Source organism: Lactuca virosa, chromosome 5 (genome assembly GCF_052849685.1).
Source record: "Lactuca virosa cultivar CGN04683 chromosome 5, Lactuca_virosa_CGN04683_v6, whole genome shotgun sequence".
Lineage (NCBI taxonomy): Eukaryota > Viridiplantae > Streptophyta > Magnoliopsida > Asterales > Asteraceae > Lactuca > Lactuca virosa.
Window position 1 is genome coordinate 315,918,328 of NC_136430.1, and position 15,017 is coordinate 315,933,344.

General features: G+C 33.3%; 2 protein-coding genes across 2 annotated transcripts; both read right to left on the reverse strand.

The window, feature by feature from the left end:
* Positions 1 to 2,512: 2,512 nt before the first annotated feature.
* On the reverse strand, positions 2,513 to 5,198 carry LOC145110808 (uncharacterized). The gene is made up of 9 exons (XM_079047124.1): positions 5,028 to 5,198; positions 4,359 to 4,575; positions 4,128 to 4,285; positions 3,886 to 4,031; positions 3,727 to 3,789; positions 3,543 to 3,635; positions 3,283 to 3,444; positions 3,113 to 3,192; positions 2,513 to 3,034 (listed from the first exon to the last, which is right to left on the reverse strand). The coding sequence occupies exons 1-9, from the start codon at positions 5,131 to 5,133 to the stop codon at positions 2,716 to 2,718; spliced, it is 1,344 nt and encodes a 447-aa protein (XP_078903250.1). The 5' UTR covers positions 5,134 to 5,198; the 3' UTR covers positions 2,513 to 2,715.
* A 5,491-nt stretch (positions 5,199 to 10,689) lies between these two features.
* LOC145115196 (beta-xylosidase/alpha-L-arabinofuranosidase 2-like) lies at positions 10,690 to 14,613 on the reverse strand. The gene is made up of 7 exons (XM_079051430.1): positions 14,097 to 14,613; positions 13,015 to 13,302; positions 12,750 to 12,919; positions 12,566 to 12,663; positions 12,027 to 12,377; positions 11,536 to 11,946; positions 10,690 to 11,440 (listed from the first exon to the last, which is right to left on the reverse strand). Exons 1-7 carry the CDS (start codon positions 14,511 to 14,513, stop codon positions 10,872 to 10,874), a joined length of 2,304 nt encoding a protein of 767 aa, XP_078907556.1. The 5' UTR covers positions 14,514 to 14,613; the 3' UTR covers positions 10,690 to 10,871.
* Positions 14,614 to 15,017: the final 404 nt, after the last annotated feature.

Here is a 15,017-nt window from a genome sequence, read left to right on the forward strand (position 1 = left end):
TTTCATTTTGAACCACTTTCGGAGGCTCTGTGATCACCACCCTCGGTCCATGTTGAGATTCAAGACTGTTCTCTACTTTTGTAAACAATCCATCCACCTTCTCATTGTCATACATTGGTTTTATATTTACCCCTTCCTAGCAATTGTCATTTTTTGGACTCCCCACCTCCAGCGTCTCCTCAACCGTCTCATCATCTTCACTTACAATATCATGAACATCTCCCATTCCTTCATTATCAGAGCATCCCATATTATCATGTACACTATCAACCTCTTCTTCTTCTTCTTCAAGAATATCAACTTTCCATGAAGCAATTTCACGAACCCTAACATGGTATTCAACCCCTTCAATCATAACAGTGACCATCTCAGAGATAATATTCTTATTTTTCGTACTTATGCATATACGACCACAACTTACCGTCACATCCTGATCGTCTTCAAAGAACATGAATTTTCCTCATAATGCAACAATTCTTTTAAAGAGGCTGAACCTCATGCACAAGGTGGTAGCCCTTCTACATCAATCCATACCATCCTCTCCTCAATAACAAAATTCTTTTTAATTGGAGACATCTCTTTAAAAAAAAACCTTTTAGAATAATGTTTTTTTAGAATGCAATACAAGCTTCAACAGTTAAAAACTCGATCCATACCCACATACCACCCACATGTCTGATTTTTAATCCCGCATATCCCTCATTCAAACAAATTTTATACAAATACTGCATAGCTGTAACTTCACGCACCTTAGCTACCAAAATCTTCGTTGATTCATGAATTCCCAACAGGTCCTTATCTTCAAAAACAACTTTCTTCCTGTTACAAGTTTCATTTCTTTGTCCATCTTCATTAGTTCTACCAGCAGTAACTGAGGCATAAGATTGTTGTTGCCTTCCCACATTTTGTATAAGAGCCGGTTGACTGATTTTAACCTGGTCTCCCTGTTTCACCCTTTGGAATCTAGCAACAGAGACATAGAGATGGAAGTTTCCAATCCATATATTTGACAATCCTCTGGTCATTGCCAACTGATCTTGCACACCAAGAAACCTGATGAAGCCGAACCTTTTACCTACCTTTGATTGCTTCCTGGCAATGTAAGCATCCACAATTTTGCCAAATTTCGCAAACACCTGCCATAACTGTTTGGAATCCACTGTATCTGGAAAATTACTAACATAGAATGTTGTAGGAATCAGATCCAGGTCACTACCATAAGGGTTAACAATGGGTTTACTGGTTTGCCCCTGTTCACGATCACCTCTTTGTTTGCAATTCTCCTCCATTGATTTGTTACCGATCTTCCACTTCTACCCTCCTGTATCTGATATTAATTGCGTCTTTCCACCCATCATCAACACCTTGAATCAACGTATTACCCCCCCCCCCCCCCCCCCCCTCTGCTGATCTCCGATCGAAAGTCAACTGCGGCGTCCATGGTCAAACTTAGGGTTAATATGTTAGGAGCTACTACTATTAATTAGTTGTATTTTATTTCTAACTTCCTTATTTTGGGACTTTCAAAGTTAATGAAAATAATTGAAATTTTCCAAACTAAATACTTAATTTACTAAACGAACTTAAAAAACCCATTGATGATTAACTGAGACGCAATAACAAGTTAACAATTCCTGATTTTTGTTTTTGGGTGCCTTTTGTTCTTACATGTATTTCACAACTTGCACGCATTCTAATTTCAGAGATGATATATGAAAGTGCTGCTGTCATCATGATCCATTGCAGGTTAAGAATTTTCATCATATCTTCATGTGCTTTTGCTCTTCTTTTGTTTTTTATAACTAATTTGTAAGTCAATTCTTGAAGCTAATTCCTTCTCTGATTGTTGATGAAACCGAGATCTATCTGAACATAAATATGTATTATTTGAGATATTGGATATGGATTGACCAAACTTGATTATTCTAGATGATTTGGGTGTTTGTGTGAAAACTTTGTTATCCCACATCGGAATAAGAGGAGGCTGCTTTACATCTGATAAGTTTACTTTATGTATAGAGTGAACATAAGACCAACAGACGATGTGATTGGGCCATGGATCCATGTATTTGGATTCAGGTTCAGGAAAGTCCCCGGGCCATTTATCGCAGAGATGCGGATCCGGAAACGGGTTATGTTTCGGAGCGACTGAATCCGGTTTGTATCAGAAATGGTTCAAACGGGCCGAGACAAGTGTGGAGCCTAATGGATTCTGAATGCCCGAAGTTGATTTGGCCGAATAGTTACAGTCATTCACATGGTCGTCTGTGACTAACTGAACGGGGCTTATGATCTGTTGGTCTACATCTTTTTCTGTGAACAAGATATTTATATTTCTTGTAATATGATTTTAGTTTACAAAATAAAAATGCCCATCCTTTTTTGGAGGAAAAAATAATGGTTGTATTCAATTTTGTCTAGGAATGTGATGAGTCGATATCAAGATTCATATACATACTATTAACTCCGTATGCCATGAAACATACACAAACATTTGTTGACATTTACAACATTACCGAAAAAATAATAATAATTACCCAAGTTAGAAGATTCAGATATTATGTATATGAATCTTGAATCAAACCCAACTACACAAGTTAAATTAGAAGCTCCTAATGAATCACAGTGATACAACAATTTATCCATAATGTAATCATGGTAACAATTTGTTACAACAAAACAGTTAGCATTTTCATAACCAGATCTAGATGATGATCAAGACCATGGGAACCAACTTTGTCGCCTCTGACTGGTGTTGTTCTTCGGACGTAAAGTGATTCTATCCGCATGAGCAACAGCCCATCTGTTAAAATCTGGTGAACACACAAGACTTTCAAGTGCTTTCTTCGTGGACATTTTAGTAAATTCATCCCATTCTTCCTTCGAGTATTGTCTTCTTTCACGCGTGTCATGAAAGCTCGAATAGAACGTGTTTTTGTCCTCTAACTTATGGATGATTCCATGATCCTCTTCATTAGAAACCTTCTTGTAAGATCCTCTATGCTTCTTCACCTTGTTTGTTTCGAACAACACTCTGCGTATTTGGAAATCAGTTTATTTATTATAGCATTCCTACTTTCATTCATTAAGTCAAAAAGAAACAACTGCTTACTTAAGGAACCACTTAAAAGCTGATGGAACAAGTATTCCACAAACCCATGCTGCAACTGCTAATAAAGGATCAACTGAACTCTGGAACACAAAAGAACATATGAATAATCATGGAAAAATAATCATTTTTAACGTTTAAATATAATATAACAAAATGTGAATCAAGTATACCTGAAGAATCATACTGGATGCTAAAATCCGGAAGGACCATGAAACAAAGTGGGCCACACCCGTATCAATTGATCCATCTTCTGTAAAGACAAGCTTACGAACAGCCCAAAACCCTAACCATGCTCCCAAAAGAACAATGAAAGCTAGTAGGAATACTGCTATCTGTAGAAACAAAGTTGCAACTTTTTTTTATCAATTTATGCAACCAATTTGGTAAAATAATGGGATAATGTGATATTAGCTAAATAAAACTTACATACAGGACTGTATACATCTTCACTGATTCCCATTTCCATGAGTAGTGAGTTGAATAATGTAGGTAAGTAGCTAAACAGAAAGGATCCGACTCCAACCTGAAGAAGTAAAATGTTTATATGGAAATCAGAGAAAGAATTTGTATTTGAAAAGTAGAAGGATGAAAAGTATATAATATGGGACACTTACAATGGATCCATATAGAACTAATGCAAGTGAACTCTTTCGACCACTTGGAAGGATCCTCATTCCCTGCATTAAAAATAATAAATACAGTGAGCTAAAAATAAAATACACAAAGCAGTGGCATTGATGTAATTTCAGGGATAATAAAGATATTTACTTAACCTGAAAGAGGATCACCAACACAACAAGCAGAACCCCTAATGTCATTGCACCACCATAGTAGACTACTAAAGAGTTGCTCAAAGAGGATGCAAATGTCATCAGTGTTATTCCAAACACCAGAAATACAATTCTGTAGGAATAAAATTCTGAAAGAATCAAGTTTTGTGTCACTTGTCAGTATGATAATGTAAAGACTAAAAGATGGTTTTACTTAACTTCAATGAATCATCATAACAACTTACCTTTGTTCAGTAAGATCTCAATAGTTCCTTCAGGAGGGCCCACTATTCGTATATCCAAAAGCTTGTGATCAAATGGGGACATGGATTTAATCCATGACCCTTTGGTAAGTTTCTCCCATTGACCTTCATGACACATCCCCACTGCAAGAGATGCATTCCTGCAAATTATAGACACCCAATGGTGACTTTTTTGGCATAAAATGTTGTGATCTTTAATTTATTACAACTCACCTGTGGAAACAGATGGTAACGTTTGGAGGGCGACCAGTGGAATTTACGATTATAGCCTTCACCTTCACTGAAGAGAAGAAACTTGTGAGGTTTCTGAACCTTGACAAGCCTTTAATTTCTACTCTTTCACAGACCACTTGGGATCCAGGTCTTGAACCTGGTGAGTTTTCCACTGCCAATTTTGGGGATATTTGTAATGAAGCATACTCTGAAACAACTGCAAATGCAAGGAAATGTCAGGGGTATTATTGGAAGAGTTTCTTATGCGCAACCCTAGAAGGATGAACCTGCATTTAGTACTAAAAGGGGCTTGTCATATAATCAACTGCACTTCATATCATGTGTGAAGTTGAGGTCTGTATCATCCATGTCCCTATTCTTTTATCCAATACTCTAAACGCTTACTTCTGTTCTTTAATTCAAAAATTACTAAGTTGCAAGTAACAGTAATACGCTAATCACACAAAGTAGGAATTGTTCCTTCATGATAGAGGGAAACACACTAAATACAGTAACTAGTAAGTTTGTAATCTGCCAAGACACTCAATTTCTTCGGTCTCACTATGAATCCTAGTTATTAAAAACCAAAGAACGTAACAACTAAGTCCAACAAGTACAGATAATTGGAATAAACTATATCATTTCGAAGAAGAGAGTTAAAAGACTTACTTAGAGAAGGAAACTCTCCTGAAACAACGAAACAGGCAGAGTTCAAGAAAGTGAGTAGGAGGAGGAGTGCCGGAAGTCGGACGGAGGTCGATGAATCGCCGACCATGGTATTTTTGCGATTGGGAGAGCGGGAATTGAAAAGCGGGGACGCGGGCTGTCTGTCGTAACCCCTTTTTTAACCTAACTTTTTAATATTACTTGGTTTATATATTTATATTTATACTAGTTTATAACCCGTGGGAACCACGGTTATAAAATTAATTAAACTTTTACAGTAAAAACTCAAAATTATCAATCAATTATTTTAAATAAATTATTAATTAAGAAATTTTTTAGTTATATAAAATTATAATCATTGATTTAAATAAATATGTGAAATTATATCACTTTATAATTTGTATTAATTTTATTTTAATTTTTATTCTAATGTTATTAATTTAATGTAATTAAAGTGAGAAAAATTTAAAATTTGAAATTTGAAATGAATGATCAATAGATTGACAAGTGGCATGCATTAATTAGGAGATATAATAAGGTGACACATGACAAAATGAGAATAAAATATGCATTAGTTAGGAGGCCTATTAAGATGACACATTTCAAAAAGAGAATAAAATTATTCTTTTATTAGAATAGGAATATTTATTTAATAAAGAACTTTATCTAACTACATATTTATACTAGACGAATTCCCGCGCGTTGCGCAGCGAAGATTAAAAATATATTGTTAAAATATTGAAAAATATATGTTTAAAATTGTTATGTTATTGACATTAACTTTGAGATAATATATATATATATATATATATATATATATATATATATATATATATATACTAGTTTATAACCCGTGGGAATAAAATATGCATTAGTTAGGAGGCCTATTAAGATGACACATGTCAAAAAGAGAATAAAACTATTCTTTTATTAGAATAGGAATATTTATTTAATAAAGAACTTTATCTAACTACATATTTATACTAGACGAATTCACGTGCGTTGCGCAGCGAAGATTAAAAATATATTGTTAAAATATTGAAAAATATATGTTTAAAATGGTTATGTTATTGACATTAACTTTGAGATAATATATATATATATATATATATATATATATATATATATATATATTTATATTTATACTAGTTTATAACCCGTGGGAACCACGGTTATAAAATTAATTAAACTTTTACAGTAAAAACTCAAAATTATCAATCAATTATTTTAAATAAATTATTAATTAAGAGATTTTTTAGTTATATAAAATTATAATCATTGATTTAAATAAATATGTGAAATTATATCACTTTATAATTTGTATTAATTTTATTTTAATTTTTATTCTAATGTTATTAATTTAATGTAATTAAAGTGAGAAAAATTTAAAATTTGAAATTTGAAATGAATGATCAATAGATTGACAAGTGGCATGCATTAATTAGGAGATATAATAAGGTGACACATGACAAAATGAGAATAAAATATGCATTAGTTAGGAGGCCTATTAAGATGACACATGTCAAAAAGAGAATAAAACTATTCTTTTATTAGAATAGGAATATTTATTTAATAAAGAACTTTATCTAACTACATATTTATACTAGACGAATTCCCGCGCGTTGCGCAGCGAAGATTAAAAATATATTGTTAAAATATTGAAAAATATATATTTAAAATGGTTATGTTATTGACATTAACTTTGAGATAATATATATATATATATATATATATATATATATATATATATATATATATATAATCTCAATTATTTTGAACAATAATATTCATTGACATCAACCCACATTCTTCATTAATAGAATCAAATATAATTATCTATTTAGTATTATTTGTAACAATTATTATTATTGATTAATTATATTTTTATTTATGTGATCATTTTCTAATTTCAATAAAGATGTTCATTTAAAATACAGTTTATTTATAGCTAAATGTAATTTATAATTTGATGTTATTATCATTTAAAATTGTTATTCATTAATTTTAAATCACTTATTATTAATAATAAGTTAAAGAAGACTTTTAAGAAACACTTAATATTATTATTAAAATGTGAAACATACACTAAATAATAAAGTGATAAGATAGACAATTTGCATTTCAAAAGAGACTTGCATGGATAATATGACATATCCATCTAATTTGATTTTATTATTTATAATTATTGCTTATTAATTTTAAAACCACTTGTTATTATTAATAAATGAAAGAAACTTTTAAAAAGCACTTATTATTATAACAAAAATGTTAAACATATACTAAAATATAAAGTGATAAGATAGACAATTTGCATTTTAAAAAAGGCTTACATGGATAATATGGATAATATGACATATCCATGATTTTTAATTAATTATTGTTTTGAAGCAACATGAACATACAAACATGCATACAATAGTTAATTAAATATTATATATATATATATATATATATATATATATATATATATATATATATATATATATATATATATCACATTCCATAACATATGATCGATAACATGAATCTAATCTAATTTACATTAAAATTTCAACCACAACATACAATGATATTCTTAAAAGAATACTTAAATCAAGAAAATACAAAAAAGAATTAGTATATAACAAACTTACAAATTAAAAACTTCAACATAATAACATGACTCGAAAAATTGTTCAAAGCCCTCAAACCAACACAAAAAACTTTAAACTTGTTTTCTTTGTGAATTTTGTATGTGATTTGTATTTGTGTGTCTACTCAAAAAGATTGACCTTTTTATATTAGAGTATCCATTAATTGTTTATTAAATATATTATATAAGTTATAAAACCTTTGAATTGTTAATCATTATTAAAAGACTTTTGAGTGGTATTCATTAAAATAAGAGGTTTCAAATGCATCAGGTGTTTGCAAATTTTTATGGGGGTTTCAAATGCATGAGGTTCAAGAAAAAATGCTAGATTTATAAGTATGTATGATTTATATTTTGATAATATAATATGACAAAATTACATAATTGGTCCATGTTGTTAGCTAAAAGAGACAGATTTATGACAATTATTAAAATTCATACGTGTTAGGTTCCTATGCTTTGTTTTTCTTCCACGTCTGGTCCTTTCGGCCAACACCGTCGAAATATAGACTTCAATTTATGTCAAGAGACCTCCCTGGCTTACGTGGCTTGCCACGTCACCCTAGATTGGCCAACAGGGGCGACTTAACGTGTGTAGGAGCAGTGGCGGAGACAATAGGGGGACATGCGGGTGTTGAGCCCCCCCTAAGTCTCTTAATTTATGTATTGCATCTTGTCCATTCAAAGCCCATATGAGATCACTAAACCCCAAAAGCCCCTCCCATTATTTTTTAAGTTTTAATTGCCACCCATTTTTTTTCTTTTAAGTAGCTAGTAATATAACAATAACACCAATATAATCTCTAAAATTTTGAAACACGTAAACTTCATTTGAAACTAATTAACTTTTTAAACAAAACAAAAAAAACAAGTTCGGTATTAATTTATATCTTCATAACTCAATCCTATAAAATTTAAAACCCTAAATAATTATCAGGCATAGACATATCGTAGCCGCTGCTCACTATCTGCATATCAATAAATCAATTATTTTCAAGTTTGTTGTAAATTTTTGCTACTTTCGTTTCTGTTTACATATAAATAAAAAGAAAGAAATAAAGTTTTCTTCTTTTACGACAGAGAATAAGAGATCAATCTCTTATTCTAAATTGTTTCAACCTTTTCTGCTGTAGCAAAACCGTTGACATTGTTGTTGTATGGTTAAGGAGAAAAAATCAAGAAGCTATTGTTTGTGATTCTCATTGGAAACAGAAGGTAACCTCATATCACTATTTTACTTTTATCCTTATCATTTTACTTGTATTCAGTGGAGACAATCGGGGGACATGCGGGTTTTAGTTTTGGTCTTCTAGTTTTTGTGTTTGTATATCGCCTTTGATTATAATGTAAGCCCCCCTTATTTCAAAATCCTGGCTCCGCCCCTGTGTAGGGGCTCTAAACAAACCCAAATTCTGGGGCCATTTGACTCACCTTATATTGCAGTAAAAGTTGTCCTACTTTTGTAATCTCTTTGACTCTTCAATGAGGACATAAACACAATCACTATATTTAGCGTACACATTATTACCTTAAACTAAAATTTAGCATCTTCCAATTTATAACACCAAATTAAATAATTATGTGCATTAACATGTTCATTTTTTTAAATATGTATTTGGAGTTAGTTAACTTTTAATTAATTAAACTATTAGATACAGTGACTAATAAATTTTAATAGTCCATAACCACCCATTTCGCAAATCCAGTCTATAATCGCATTTTATATACATCTCCTATTTACTTTGGATTTTTAAGTAATATTCAACTACTTAATCATTTAAGCTTACATACGATATATATAAAATTAGCCAATTTAAATCGTGAAAAGTACAAAAAGTCAACATGGTGTGTTATTAAAAGTTCACATTTTGTAATCTTTTCTTTTGTAGGCTATTGTACTTAGTGAAACAAAATAAAAGAAAAGAAACAATATGTAGTCATGGGATTGTTTTGCTTGGTGAGAGAAAGTGCCAAAATTAAGAGAAGAAAAGAAAATACTATCAAGGCACGTGGGGAGGAAGGGGTCCATCTTGATATATTGTTGAGTTATATATGGATAAAAGAAGGCATAAAAAACAAGATATCAAAGACAACATATCATCATGTTTATGTCGAATGATATAGAAGGGTAGAAAAACGAAAACAACAAGATTAAGCTGGCTTAGATCACCTTACGTAAGTCAAAACAAAATTATATTGTATGTTTTCGGTTTTTCTTATCCATTAGGGACTAAATCAGGGTTCTGTAATCAATGGACAATGGATAATTTAAAAAACATTAACCCTAATCTGCTATTAACTCTAATAGATAATCAGATAATGGAAATATACATATCAAACATAAGCCTAATATACTATTCGACAAAGAAGAATCAACAATGAAGAATAAGAGAAAAAAGAACATACCCTTTCAGACTTTCGGTTCTTGTCTTCTTGACTCGGTTTGACTTTTGATTTTTGAACAATCAACAATGGAGAATCAGAGGAAGAAGAACATAATCGAGAATCGACTAATCAAGAATCGATCAATATTCAACCGAGATTGGTTTCTGTCGAGAATCAAGAATGAGAAGGAAAAAAAACAATCACTTGCCTGATGATTTTTATGGCGTGCGTGAATGGAGAACAAAGAATAGACTAATCGAAATTTACTAATTTGGGTTAAGTGGCACCCCTTAGAATTGGGGGCCCGGGCTTAGTTAATTAAGTAAGGCCGGGCCTATTGGCCAACTAAAACCATGTGCCCAAAATGATACACCCCTTTTTGATGATATAAATACTTATATATGTTGATGATATAATTGTTACTGAAAGTTCATCAACTTATGTTAATGATTGATACATTACTTAAAATCTTGGTTTACACTAAAAGATATGGGTCAACTTGGCTATTTTCTTGGAATGCAATCTACGTTTCATGGTGATTTGTATTCGGATTCCATCAAGCAACTATACGTTTTGTAGTCTGAATATCTTTATCTTTTTATATAATGCCGGGAGTTTGTTAATATGTCTCCAAGAGTGAATGGCCCATTTCTCAATTTTGCAGTTCCCTTTATCATTGTTTTTCAAGAAAATGAGCAATTTCTTACAAATTATTAAATAAAATTGCATCTTGCGATGACTTTCATAATCTTCTTGAATCTTAACCACCCACAACCCACCAAAAAAATCGAAAATATTTTTCTTGTGGGAAATTACAAGAAACACCCACATCATATCTTCACATTTAAGGAGTGTTTCAAGTTTCCCACATGAAGAACATGTAACCCCAATGCAACTTTCCTGTTTCCAACTTCATCAACCAAACTCAAATCTTTGCACACATCTACACCAAACCTAACCACACCCTGTTCCCTTGGTGCCAAATTCACCTTCTGGAACCCCAACAAATGCTTCTGAGGTGCACCATGGACAGATGGAGGTGAAGAAAACAAAAACACCGTGTGGCTTCCCCTCATCTTCCCACTATTTGTCACCCTCAAATGAATGTTAAATGCTAAATTCTTGCAAGTTTGGTCAACCGTATCGATTGACTTGCACCTAGATGATCGACACACATGTCCTTCCTCTAATGGTATGGATACAAGCTTAGGTGCTTCAACTAGGTGGTGAGTGAACTCAGTAAAACTTAGCCCATCACCAAATGTGTAAACCGTGTCTCCTTTGTAGAACCGATAGGTTCGACCCGGGTAGCCTGTGGCTGGGTCTGGTCTCATGTTCATGTTGGTCATGTTCACCTTTGTGTAGGATTGTGGGTACCATGACATGGGTAACCTTCCACCTAAACACACCACAAAAAACATAAACAGTTAATGTGAAAATAATGACTTAATAAAGAAAGTCATGGAAATGAGACTTTTTCTCATATGTTCTTACTTGGATTATACTGCCCGAAAATGATGTCTGCTAGGGCAGCGCCACCAGCTTCACCAGGGAACCCGACCCATAAAATGCTGGTGATTTTCGGGTCATCTTTAGCAAACTGGATATCCATTCCTCCTCCAGACATTATAACAAGAATAACCGGACCTTTAGATACCTCTGCAACCTGAGAAATCAAAAGACTTTGTTGTCCAGGAAGAGTAAGATCGATTCTGTCTCGACTCTCAGCCTCTATCGATTGATCACTACCCATCACTAAAACCACAGCATCAGCTGCAGCCGCTACTTTCTTAGCTTCATCTAATTGTGCACTAGCACACCCTACATCCGCACACCCCGCCTGGTACACCGTCGCCACCTCCGCCGTTAGTCCCTGAAGAGGAGTCGTGTACTTACAAGGGGTACCTGTGTTTTGATTCGAAATAATCTTAGAATTCTAGCAATTACGCATTACGCACTCAAAAGTGGAGTAGTTTTGAATCTACCTTCGTAGTTTCCGATCATGGTTTTTGTGACATTGGCGTTAGGCCCGATCACGGCTAGTGATTTGATGGATGTTGGGGAAAGTGGCAAGGATCCGATACTGTTCTTGAGGAGAACGATTCCTTGTCTAGCCGCTTCGCGTGCTAACTCCTGGTTCGCCGGTGTGCATACGTCTTTTGGGCCTAGTTTCCCATAGATATGCTTGCTCGGATCACCGTCGAAGAACCCTAATCTCATAAGAGTCGCGAAATTGTTGGAAACAGCTCTGTCGACTTCAGATTCTTTCACTAGCCCAGCTTTCACCGCAGCTTCTGTGTGTTGCCCCAGGAAATTTCCACAGTTCAAATCCAACCCTGTTATTGAATCAAAATGTGTAAAAAAAAAAGGTCAATATGAGCAAATTTATAAAAGTTTAGGACTTAAATGTTAAATAATGATTTCTTAACTAATTGAGTGATTGAGTAGTTGTTTATCCATTAAGTCATAAAAAAACATCTATGCTTAGCTTATCGGATTAAGTTAAAAAGACACAATATCTTACCAGCTATTAACGCGTCAGCTGCGATTTCCTCGGGTGTTTTAGCCCAGTGTTGGGAATTCAACATCACGTCTAGCGAATCACAATCAGAACTTATGTACCTGTGTAAACCAAAAATCTTGCAAGTCAATAGACTAGAAAGTCAACATAAGTGATAAACACAAGTCAAAGTGTTTTCGGTTTTTACCCGTTTAATTTCCATTCGCCCCGAATGACTCCGGTTAAAAGATCCAGATCACCACAAGTTGGTATGCCATTTACTTGATTATAAGAACACATGACACTTGCAACATTGCCATCCACAACACAACTCTTGAATGGGGGTTGAAATGTATCATCCATATCTTGTTTCGTAACCTTTAAAACCAAAAAAACCCTTTAAATATATCTATCAATATATCATTGCCTTAAATTATGAACTGTCTGATTTAAATTAAATTTTTTTTTTTTACCACAGCGTTAAAATGGTAACGATCAATGCCTTTCCAATTGTCAACATCGTAAGCAGTGTAATGCTTACAACAAGCCCCGACTTTGAGCCGATCTTTATTTCCATCGTCAGTCTCCTGTAAACCTTGAACATAAGCCGCTCCATATTTACTTGTTAGGGTCGGGTCTTCACCCGGGGTTTCTTGAGCTCTTCCCCATCGTGGATCTCGCAAAATGTTTATATTTGGTGACCAAAATGTTAATCCTGCTAAACCGACATTATACATTGCTCTAGCTTCGGTTGAAACCACCTATACCCATCAAAATTAACCAAATTTAAATGATTTTTACATAAAACTATCCTTGAAATGATATTTTAATATATGTATTTTAACTAAAGAATCGCTTAGAATATCATATATATGTATATATATATATATTGTCTTTAGATGAATATTATATAAGTTTTATATTATATATTTTCAAGCAGGCTGGAGAAACTTATCCTCTTGTATTTGCTTTGGAAAAGGACAGATATCCATTTATATCCAAGAAATATCCCTTTTTCTAATTTAAATTAATTAAGTAAACAAAATAAAGCATTTCCAATAATAACAAGTCTCCAAATTAGAACAAAAAGTGAAAGAAAAGTGAAACGGGTGGTGGACTGGCTCCACTCCACCGGCTTACTTCATACAGTCCAAGACACTGGTCCCTCACTCCCTCGCTATCAAATTATAATTATTAGTTTATTGGTAATATGCATGTTATTGACATTACTTTAAATCAAAAAGTATTATAATTTGACAGTTACAATGAGCCCATCTTTTAATTATAAATTTAAATAATAATAATATTGGTATACCCAACTCAAATTCTTGAAATTCGAAACCAAAAAACGAATCTTGTTGAATACAATTAGTTTCAAGATGGAATCGTTAGTAGTCCCCATTTCTAATTCAATGACACAAATGTTTGAACATTTGTGCATGTACTAGAAATGTTCTAGTCATATCGGATATCGGATATCAGATATCATGACTAGGTAGAAGACACTGCTAAAAGCCTGAAACATCCAATGCTCAAGTTATCTATTGTTACGTACCTTTCCGATTGTTTTGAACAAAGTTTCATTGAACGAGGCTGCAGTAAGGATGACTTGAGGGAAGCTGGTTGCTCCAGGGACCACACTGGAAAAATGGGTCCCTGGACCCACGTAAGACACGCCGTGTAGAGCCTCCGACCACCACTCGTATTTTGGAATACCAAGGCGGTCGATGCTGCCGGCGTTATCAACCAAATTCACAATCTTTTCCTGTAATGTGAGCCTCTTTACCAAATCATCGACCCTAGTTTGCACATCTAATGATGAATCACAAAACGAGAAGTTTCTTAAACCCGGGTTCTTGTTGATATCACAGGCGAAAACGGGTGTGTTTTGGGCTAAAACATTGGTGTTTTGCCACAGCATGAAGATGGCAATAATGGCAAAAACAGAGAGAACTCTGTTTTTGAACGCCATTTTTTTCTCGAAGTGACAATGGAGGGGTTGTGGGTTTGGTCGTTTTATAGGGATTGAGGTTTGAAACACATGTTGTTTTGTAGTAACCCGTGATTGTTCGCTTGAATATAAAGACAATGGATATGTGTGTGTGTGTGTGTTTTAGTGTGTGAGAGATGGAGGGAATCAAGTTGGAGGGCATTTGTTGAAGGACTGACACAAGCCCGTGAAAGATTTTGTTGAAGAGGATTACAAGAACACCCCCTTGGTTATTTGATAACTACAATTTCAATCCTTAAACTATATTGATGACCTTTGTAGTAAAAAATTGGTGAAAAGTGATAACTATAAAAAGACAAACAAAAAGTCATCAACTCCACATTTGTAGAAATTGGTAAAAAGGGATGTGGGGCAAAGAGAGATTTAAAGGTTTAAATATAAATAATTAACGTTTAAAGTTCATATAGTATTTTTTGGGTTATTAATTTACGATATTCTATCTTACTCTATCAAACTTTGATTATA